General features: G+C 48.5%; 1 protein-coding gene across 1 annotated transcript; it reads right to left on the reverse strand.

Annotated features, from left to right (window-relative positions):
* Positions 1 to 370: 370 nt before the first annotated feature.
* Positions 371 to 8989, reverse strand: TFAP2C (transcription factor AP-2 gamma). Its single transcript, XM_074605397.1, has 7 exons — positions 8782 to 8989; positions 6928 to 7404; positions 6589 to 6640; positions 4830 to 5052; positions 4146 to 4264; positions 2621 to 2762; positions 371 to 790 (listed from the first exon to the last, which is right to left on the reverse strand). The coding sequence occupies exons 1-7, from the start codon at positions 8827 to 8829 to the stop codon at positions 505 to 507; spliced, it is 1347 nt and encodes a 448-aa protein (XP_074461498.1). The 5' UTR covers positions 8830 to 8989; the 3' UTR covers positions 371 to 504.
* Between the last annotated feature and the right edge of the window lie 1974 nt (positions 8990 to 10963).

Consider the following 10963-nt stretch of genomic DNA (forward strand, 5'->3'; position numbering starts at 1 on the left):
TATACCATTGTTTAATACTGCTTTATTGTTACTGTTGCATTTAGAGAGAATAAAACCCTGAAATTGTATCAGATAACAAATAGGCTTCCATCTAAAATCCGTAGCTTAAAAACTATACACGAAGCTGGTCACCACTAGATATTTAGATGTGGAAAAGAAATCTAAATATATCTCTTTGTATATTTCCATCAAAAACCCCTTTATAGCACCACTTTTACAGCAAAGGATTTCAATACACGCGTACCAAGTACTTATCTTCTGGTAATTGCTTCCACAGAAAAGGGATGCTGCAGCTTTTAGAAAGACTTGTCTCATGGATCCAGGGGGAGTGAAGATCCTGAATAAGATGATTTTTTTTTTCCTTTTTTCCCCTCCTTTGTTTAAAAAAAACCAAAAAACAAAACCAAAAACAAAAACACAGAACTCAAATCTCTATATTCCCCCTGGGAAGAAGATCCCAGTCTGTGTTTAGGAGGAAGAATTTAAAGTCTGGTTTCTCTCCTTTTACTTCCTGTGCTTATCCATTTTATCAATGGTTTTGTTGGTTTCTGCGGGGCTCTGGTCGCCAGCGTTCATGTATGTTTTGTCTGCTATTTTTAATGCTTCATTTAGGTAGTTCTGGACGGATGTCATGGCAGCGCAGATGGCAGCGCTCCCAAAGCCATGTGTGATGAGGCTAAAATGAGTCAAACAGCCCTGGATGCCAGGGTCCAAGATGGGACTAGGTCTCGTGTTTCCAAGAGGAGTTCTGTCCTGAGTGAGGAGGTCTGTGAATTCCTTACAGATCTGCCTGCAAGACACAAAGCGATCACACTTTACACCATGGTGGGAATTTATGCAAAAGCAAATAAATAAGTACAAACAACGAGAAAGTCCGTATCAAACATTTGGCAGTTATGTAGGAATTAAGAGTTTTCAGAAATTCATTAGCAGCAGCGTCAAAAATTAAACCCTATTTATTAGCAACAGTTTCTGACGAACCTTCTGTTATATCTATGTCACAAAAACACATACACACTCCGCAAAATAATCTCTCCGCCTCTGGTGTCTGGCTGGCTCTGCATCATTTGCTCTAGATTTTAAGGAGGGAGTGGGAATTTCGGGCTAGTTTCTATGAGAATTTACACAGCTGCAGTTAAGTGCTTTAGAAAGACTAAAGCAGCTGAATAGGAGATTCAATTTAGTTGTGCACATTGTATGTATATGTCCTCTTTAAGAGAGACCCAGGCCCTGATCCTGCAAACACTAACACACATGCCTGGCAAAACATGAATGGTTAATAATGCTCAAGCATATGTTGTTTGCTGCTTGTAAATCTGTCCCCTTGATGGGATTTCACAGGAGCTGAGCAATCTTAACAGAATCATCACTCTATCAGAATTTCACAATCACAAACATCTTGCAAAAGGTGATTGTTATCAGTGCTAATAACAATTCCAGTAATGAGAACACTGAAGAGCAGAAGGGGTATGCTCAGTAAAAAGCATAACGTCTCAAGCTATAGGAAGGAGACAGAGACTACATTTCTAAGAGATATTCTTGTTAAAGAAGGTCTCTGCTTCAGGGAAAGCTGTATTCAGCAACGGGAGTGCGTGTTGCATGCCTGATCTGAGTCCAAAGTCAGGGCAACTCTTCTCAGCAGATTCACAGGCTTTTCTCAGATCCTCTGCAGAGCCAGGGTGCCTTCAAAAGCAAGGAATCACACCAACCCCAAGCCAGAAAACATCTCAGACCAGAATGGATCATGAACTGGAGGCTTTGTTAAACCTCAGCCTGGGAAAGCTGGCGGGGGAAGGGGACAGTGACCGCCCCAGCCACCAGTTTAAGATAAGCGTAACTCAACACAGGCATTTCCTACCAGAGACCTGTTCAATAGGTGGTTTATTTACAGGTACAAGCGTCTGCAGAACAGACATAACAGAGCTGCTTCTCCTTTACCCTTCCTCCCCCTGTTCATCAAGCTTTGCAATAGGAATTTAGTTAAGCACGGGGACTTTTCACATCTACGAAAGGTTGGCTTTCACTGAACCATTAAAATCTTCAGTGAAAAGGGACCATCCGTAAAAGTCTAGACTCGTCATGTCCAGTGGGGGAAACCTGTGTGCTACTGTTGCTAAAAGCAGTTACGAGGACGTGGCAGAGGAGCTTCCCTTGCACCCAGCACACCCAGGAGTAACTCTGCCTGGAGATACCCTGCATGTGAACCATCTCCTGCCCCCAGTCCCAACAGTGGGTCACATTCCCAGGCCACACCTGCCCTACAGGTCCTCAACCCTGTCAGATTGAGGGACATCTTTTTCTTAGATATCTAGCTGGCCCGGTATAGGGCTTTTAACTGCAGTAAAAACTTCAGGAAAAAGAAGAACGAACAGAACTGGTCCAAACTGCTTTAGAGCCATCATACAGGGTTGTTATTATGATTGGTTCAGACTAAAATAACTGCTGCCATAGTTTAATTCAAACCAAAGCCTAATAAAAAGAATTGCTTCATCTCCCTGATTAAAATTACACATGAAAATGTACCAAATTGTCCACAGTCACAGATACTTATGGTCAGACAAAAGCATATTTAAAAAGGAGAAGGAAAAAATATTAATAAAAATCCAAACCCCAAACTTACTTTGCAGCAAGAAGCATATTCTTCCTGTTTGCCATTTCATTGCGGCCCATGTGTGGTCTAGTTAAATATTCAGCCACTGCTTTGGAAGGAAACTCTGTCTCACAAACGTAACCGAAGTCACGAGCAAGATGTACAGCTTCACCTGGTGTGGGTAAGAAGGAACACTTATTACATCTAGTTACATCTGTTTATTATAAGGGGATCAGGGAAATTAAGGCAAGTACTGTGAACGCTGCTCTTGTACCACCATACCACTTGTTACCATTTTCTCATTAATAGATCAGTGTTTCTTTGTAAGTTTGCATCAAGAAAAGAAAACCTACAGGGTGACTGCTACAAAAAAAAATAGTTCTCTTGCCTTTATACAGGGAAAGAAAATTTGTCTCTACCCAGATTAACTGTGCAGCAAAGACTACAATTCAGTCGAGATCAATTTGTCCACTGATACTTAAAAAAACCTGGCAACTAAATTCCACTTCTATGATAAAGAGGTTATCAGTTTAATGTATTTTCTAAACACTTTCTAATAATCATTTTCATAGAAAATAAAATTTTAAGGTGTATAACTAGGCCACTTTTTTCATTAAGGTAATTTCATCAGGCTTAAAAAAATGGATTGGCATGATCAGTGCATTATGTACACGTGTGCATGTGCTCACACATAAGCTCTCTTAAACCCAACTTCCAAATAAAGGTTTTTTAAATGGATGTTGCTGTTTATTTGAGCTGATGTAGATGTGAAATAACAGTAAGGTATTGTTAGATCATTTTTCACTTTGCAGTTGCTGCTCCTATTCCTATTAAATTGTACCACTACCAGGAGCTACTTTAAAAAGAAACACAAAACATAACCACACACATACATATATATACACCCTTCAAGTCAGCTTAACTGACAGAGGGTCCACATAACATGTTACAGATTAAAGGGGCTCCAGTTTCCTATCAGGAAGTCAAAAGCTATAAATCTCGCTTTATACGCTTGTTTATTAGAAAAGCTTCTGAGGATACCGCTGAGGTAGGGCCAGGCATCAGAGTCAGCTGCCCCAGACTTTTAAAGTTTCCCAATAAGGAACCAAACCCACTAATGTGATGAGTTTCCCTCCTTTTGCCTTCCCTGCCCGTCCCTGCACACACCTTTACAAAACCTGAAACCACGCACCCCCCTCAAAAACACAGACTGGACAAACACGCGTTTTGAAGAGCTTGGCATGTTGCACACTGCATCCCTGCCAGCATCCCCGCGATGCAGCCGTGAGGAAGAGGAGTATTAGCTGGGTTTGTGCAGGTAGGGCTCTGAGGGCAAGGGCTTAGCAACTGGATTTGAAGAGAGAAGGGGAGAGGAGCCCCTCAAAGGCAACACAGCTGTTACTTGCTGCAATGTCCCCATCATGCTCACTTTAAAATAAACAAAAAACTCTCTATTATGTTCATCAGCTTTCTAGCCTTTCCGTGCTTTCCCAAAGGATAAAAGCTGTACTCAAGGGAAAAAAAAGTTTATTTTTAAGACATGTTCAGGACTGACCTTCCACCAAAGATGTCAATAGTGTCACATTTGCAGCTTTCCTTCTACCAGCGGGAAGATTCAAGCCAATTTTATCCAGTTTTTCCCTTAATGATCTGCCACCATTTTTAGATTTGGCTCTGTAATTAAAGAAGGGGGGGGGGGGAAGGTCTTATTTATCTTTAGGGAACACTTCTTTTTAAAGATGAGAAATTCCAGTTACTGGGGAGAAGATAAAAAACAGGCTTCTTTTCAAGTGACCTACTTTTAAAATGCTCTACTACAAACCAGCCAGGATGAAACACAGCAGGTCAAAATCAAAATGTTTCAAACTGTACATCGAAACCAACAGCTGTAGAATGATCACAAGCCGAATTAAGTGTATGCAAAAAAGGACATATAAAATGTCTTTGTAGTGATTAATCAAGACCACGAGATTTAATCCAAAAATCCAACTTAAAACAGAGAATGAGAATTGCTGTCAGAGCTGTTAATAGCACTTCTCGAGAAGTAGCAGAAGTGCAAAGAAGTTTTATTTCCAAAGCCTATTAGGATTCAGTGTTGTTGGGCTTCTTAAAAACCAGAAGTTTGCTAAAAAACTTCCTTAGCTCCTCGCTGTGCTAATCTGGCTGCTCACACACACGAACAAGAAAACTCACAAACAATAGGCACGATGGGGAAGGTTTCGAGGGAGTCACAGCCTACCTTCTGAGCACTCCTCCTAGCAAAGAGGCATTGAGACACTCGGGGGGCGAGAGCCGCCTCTGGACCTCTGCTACTGTCACTTTGTATTTCGACGTGGAGCTCAGGAGGGAAAGTCTCCCCGGAACTGAACAAAATACTTCATTGGGGTTTATGACCACTCCAATTAATCCATCCTTTTGGCAGGGGAGACTCAGGGCACTGTTTTTCGTTAAGGAAATGGGACCTGCGGGAGGAGGAGGGAAAGCAGGTATTTTATAAAAGGGAAAAATAAATAGGAAGTGGCAAGTGAATTTTCTTCCTACAGAAAAAGACCAGGAGACGGGATTTCGTTTTGCTTTAAATGCTCACACCACTGACCCCCATATCTCCAGCATCTATCTGCAGCCCGGGGCTCGGCTGCGACCAAAGGGTCCCCACAACTATTCCTGAAAAATAGCTATATTTTGCCACACTAAATTTCAAGGAGCTGCCGAACACAATAAGAATACTTTAAAAAAAAAAAAAAAAGCACAAACCCCACATCTCTGAAGCAGCATGCTGCAAGTTAACAAATCCATGCTTATAAAAAGCCTGGTACAACTACAGACTCCAAATTAGCATCCTTCAGCTACTGCCAAAAACTCTTTCCGAGCCAGGGCAGGGAGAAGCCTCCCAGCTCCTGCTGGGGTTCATCTTCCACCTCGCACACGCAGATTTAAGAAACCGCCTTTGGAATTTAATCCCAACAAATACATAACAGACAGCACAACAGAGAGAGGGGATGCAGCCCAGAAGAGAACTGACGGTAAAACATTGCTCGTTAATGGCTTCAGCCTTTAGGTGAATAGGGACAACAAAGGCTTTGCAAGGAGAAAACCACGGATCCAGTTTTTCCATCCCCTTGCGAATCCACCCAGTTAACCCCCGGTGGTGTGCTGCCGGCTCACGGCACCGATCCGAAAGGGTTAAAGAGCCGAGGTTAGCCCCGCTCCCCGGAGGGGGAAAGATTTTTCAGCGGTGCATCTGACAGCGAAATTATTCTCCCATGAGCCAAACGCAGCAATCAGCGCTCTGACAAACACTTCTGCTTTTCCTCAGTTAGGTATTTGTTTGAAGTCTTCAGAGGAAACTTCCACTGATTTTTTTTTTAAGCACAAATTTGTTTAAAAACAAAAGCAGGGTAAAAAAAATCCTAAATGACTGTAAATTGAGTCAATACGTCTTTTTCCTTCCTTAAAACCTCAGTTACAAAACCATTTCGATTAAGATAAAGCCGAGCAGGCTTATGTCAGTGAACTCATTCCCTTCAAGCCTTGTAAAGTTGTTGAAGGGAAAAAAACCAGAAAACAACAAAAAAGCCGCAAACTGTCGCTAGCAACCAAAAAAAAAAAAAAAAAAAGGAAAAAAGGAACCTAACCAAAAAAACTAAAAAGCCCCGTGTCACTTTACACACACGTATTCCAGGGCAGCATTAAATTCGGTCCAAGGTCCTGGTTTCGATTAAAGCCACACACAAGAGCAGGGACTCGTCCGTGCGGGGACGGCCAGTGTCCCCCGGAGGAGTCTCGCCGGGGCAGCCCTGGAGGTTTGTCCCTGCCGCCGCCTTCCCTCGGATGGCCTTAGAAAAATCCACCGACGGAGCGAGTAATAAAAACCTCACCACCCTCCCGATCCGAAAGGATCCGTCTTTTAAAAGATAATAAGGCGTCAATTCACCGGTGCGTCATTAAACTTTTAGCTATTGACAAGGGAAAGTAAACTGGAGTGCCACCTTACTGACCTTTTCTAATGACTGTCTGGTCATGCATTAATAAGTGTTGATCTTCCACATTCTGGAAAGAGAAAGGGGAGAAAGTTTCGCACCTTGAACAGCTGAGAGGGAAGGAGCCGGGGGGCTTTTGGGAAACCCACCCCCGCCTGCGCGTCCCCGTTTGAAGGGCAGAAAAGGAGAAAAGGTGTATTTCGCTCCAAAGACGGGCACGGGGCAATTAAAGCCGGGATGTGCAGAAGGGGACGGTGCCCGGCTCCGCAGCGGAGCGCTCGGGCATCTCCGCCGGCGGGGGAGCGCCTGTCCCGCCGCCTCACACGATGCGCGGGGGGGCCCGGGGTGGGGGCTTACCTGCACCTCCTCCATCTGGTGAGCCATGTCGTGCAGGCCCAGGTTATCGGCCAGGGCGGAGGCGTCCAGCCCGTGCCCGTGGGGCAGGAGGAGCTCGGAGCGGCGGTACGTTTCCCTGCGGCCGCCGGCGGAGCCGCTCTCCAGCGCCGAGAGGTGGGGGACGAGGCCAGGGCGACCGTGGGGAGCGAGTCCGGCCGGGTCCTGGCTCTGCCGGTTGGGCCAGGCGCTCTGCTGCTGGCTGGGGGGCGGCGGCGGCGGCTGGTGCAGCGGGTTGATGGAGAAGGGGTCCCCGAGGTGGGAGTAGGGGTCGCTGGACTGGGAGTAAGGCAGCGGCTGGTACGGAGGGGGGAAGTAGGGGGGCTGGAAGTCGGAGGCGCCCGAGTGGGAGAGCGGCGGAGCCGGGCTGTACAGGTGCTGGCTGACCGCCGAGAGGTGGGGGAGCCGCGGATTCCCGTTGCTGCTCCCATCGTGCCGGTCCTGGAAAGCAGAGAGGGGTAGGGGGGAAGGGGGGGCGGCCGTCAGCGGGGGCAGCTCAGGCTCGGGGGGCCACGCCGGGCACCGCCGGTCGGGGCTGCGGGCGGCGGCACTTGGTGGCACTGGGGAAGAGGAAAGGAGAGAGGAGAGCCGCCCTGCTCCTGCCCTAGGGAGCCGTCTCTTTTTAAGACACTTCGCGTAGGAAACCAGCCCCACTCCCAGGGAAGGAATTACAAACCAGTTCCCACTGCTCTCCTCATCGCTACAACAGACTAACCCGAGCTTAAGTCCGTGGGAGAATCATTAAATAAGAAAAATTCAAATCAGCGACGCAGCCCCATTCCCGCCGCGCTGCCCCGGCTGGGGAGGAGGCTCCGAGGCCCCGGGCAGAGGAGGCCGGAGCCCCCCGTCTGTCCGTCCCTCCTACCCTCCCGGGGCTCCGGGAGCCGTCCGGGACGCACAGCTCTCGCCCGACGGCTGCTGGCGAAGGACGGTGTTTCTCCCTCCAGCTGTCCCATCTCTGCTTCTTCCCCTGATTTCAAATCTCAGCAGTCAAAGTGTACATTGAGCTGATCCAGGGATTTAGCAGCTTCTGGCTTCACGGTCATTAAAATAACAGGGCTAGTTAATAAGAGGTGAATGGGGTCCCAATGGAGCGTGAAGCGGGGACTGCAGCTAATCTGTAGGAGCCGAGCAGGCGAACCGCGACCAATGGAGCCGGGGAGCGGGGGGGGACGGGGGACAGCGGACACAGCCGCTTTCGGAGAGATCAAAACCCGTGAGCACGTCCGCGGGGGGTGGAAGACGCGGGACGGCAGGTCCGCCCGGGGCTGCACGGCTCATCCCCGCAGCATCGCTACCTGCCGGCCGCCTCCTCCGCATCCCCCGGGGCCCCGCAGCCCGGGCCGGCCCGACAGACCGGGACACTCGGCACCGAGCTCCGACGGCGGACGAGGAGGGGGGAGGGTGCTGCCCGCGTCTGCCTTCGGCCCCGGCTGTCGGTTCTGCTGCCCCACTCCGCGGGGGGGGGGACACCCCGCTCCCGTAAAGCGCTGCTCCGCCGGGCGGGTGGGGGTCGCGGGCTTGTTTCTCACAGCGGGGGCTTTTACCCGCGTCTTATTTAAGACTTCAAAAGACTCGGGAAAAAAAATAAAATTCGCACTTCCAAAGACAAAAAAAAAAAAAAAAAGCAACCCGAGGGTCTTCGGGAAGGGTCAAATCCCGCCCGGCCGGGAGGCAGGAGAGCCAGGCACCGGCTGGAGGCGAGCGGGGAGGGAGGGAGGGCAGCGCGGCTCGGGGCGGGGGGGGCGGCGGAGCTCCGCGCTGCCCCACGCCGGACCCCCCCCTTCCCCACTCCCGCCCCCTCCCCGCGCTTCTCACCTCGCAGTCCTCTTCGTACTTGACATTATCTGCTAGTTTCCACAACATGGCGTCCAGCGTCCAAACCAGGTGTGTGGTGCCGAAAACAGACGAGAGCTCGGGCCCCCCCCCACGGGCGGTAAATCCACGTCGACGCTGGGGAAGAGGAGCTGCCCCCCGGACGGAGCTCAGTTGGCAGGCATGAAGGCAGATGACGGACTAAACCTCCGCGCTAGTGGTCACTCGGGTTTTTTTCCCTGCCCAGACGCCCTTAATGGCAATAGGATTATCATAACTCCTCCCCAGGGATGGCTTGGGAGCCGCGGCCGCCAGCCACTCAGGAGGGAGCGCGCAGCCTCAAGCCACTCCTTCCGCGCTGCGCTCCGCGCCCGCGGAGGGGTGGGGAGGTAGCGCACGGCCGGACATCCCCCCTCAGCGCCTACGGAGCGCTCAGCGCGCGGGGGGGCAGCCTTGGCCTGCGGGGAAGGGGTCATGCGTGGACATCCCACTCCCGCAACCAGAGTGCCCCGGAAAGCTCACCCCCGACACGTGTTTGGGTGGATGGGGTTTTTTTTTGTGGGGTTGGGGGGGAGTAGAGTACCGTCGTGTGTGTCCCCCCCCATGCGCGGAAGGACTTTGCTTAAATCAGCGCGGGGAGGCGCAGCATCGGTGTTTCTCCCCCCCCGCCCCGGGTCCGGCAGCTTCTGGGCGAAATAAACTCGGGAAAAAGTCTTCTTTGCAAAAGCGAGAAAGTCCGAGCGCCAGCCTGAGCTCAATTTGCATAATTGTCAAGAGTTTGAATTACTGATTACAACTTGTAAGCTACCAATGTTTAAGGTATAATTTACTTAATTATCCGACAAGATTATTGCAGTTGTGTTGAATCCCTCGTAGGTAAAGCAGCACTGATTCAGCGCCCCCGATTCGGGGCTGTGTGAATTGTGCCACTGGTTCCTCGCATCATTATTATTTTTATTTTTTTCTAACGAAAATCCTGCCTGTCTCATCTCTTCGCGAAAACGTGGGGCTGGGGAAGCAGGTGGGAGGTGAGACAGGCATTTTCGGACGCCGTGAGCACACTTTCATCTAAGCTTAGAAAATACTTCCCTGAGAAATTGCTACCTTTCTGCAGCCATTTGATCTATGCAGTTATGTGTGTCAGACAAAATGAACATCGTTTTCAAAAAGCAACGACTTCTCCCAGTGTTTTAAGGTGCATCCGGATCACTGCTCATTTACATGAGAGGAGCAAGTGTTTGTTTATTGTGGCAGGGACAAAAGATGACCCTGGACAGTGCTGGCTGCGGAGATCTCGCCCATCTCTGCCCGGGGAAGAGCCGGCTGAGAGCTCTTAAAGGCCCGAGACAGACCCATGTCTCGAGATTTAAACCAGTTCACACTTCCCTCGCTTTTTTTTTTCTTCCTAAGAATCAGGGAACAAAAATAGCAAGAATAACAATTAAAAAAAAAAAGCAAAAAACAACCACCCAAAAAACCTCCATCCGACTAAATGAATGATCTAAAAATAAAAGCGCGGAGGACGTGGGGTGCTGGAAGTAACTGTTGGAGGTGTTATCTGCCTTATCTAGCACGCAGGTGCTGATTTGCAGCAGTTGCATTAAGCCCATCATCAGCAGGGACTCCGCATTATCATTTTTGGTGGAGTCTCTATTTATTTTTTTTAAACGACGGTGTTTTTCTTCCAGGGATGTTTCTTTGAAATGCAGTTCGCGACGATTATTAGCGAGTGTGCTTGCGCTGCTCCTGGCGTCATTAAGACTAGGAATCTAAATAATAAAAGACAGGGGGAGCTTAAAGTTCATTTGTATTAAAGGGACAAGATGGATTTAGAAAGAAACGAGGAAGGGAACCGTCGAGTTTCCCAGGTTTGGAATTAGCTCCTCTTCCTTCCAAAGAGTCGCTGTATTGTAACAGCGTTGGTCATTTTTATTATATCCTCAGAAGCCAGATTTTGTTTCTGCTCAGAAATGTCACACTGAGAGGCGACCATGATTTTCTCATTCTTTAGAATAGTCAAGGTTTTAACACCTTCGTTTTGTTTGTTTTGGTGGCCAAAATCACAAAGATTAATTCAGTTTCTTATTTTTTGTTGTATGTGTATATATACCTTTATAAATAGAGGAGTGGAAGAGGATGAGGGGTTTGGAAGAAATTACCTAAACAAGGCGACCAAATTAAGCAC

Source organism: Larus michahellis, chromosome 12, assembly GCF_964199755.1.
Source record: "Larus michahellis chromosome 12, bLarMic1.1, whole genome shotgun sequence".
NCBI classification, from domain to species: Eukaryota; Metazoa; Chordata; class Aves; order Charadriiformes; family Laridae; genus Larus; species Larus michahellis.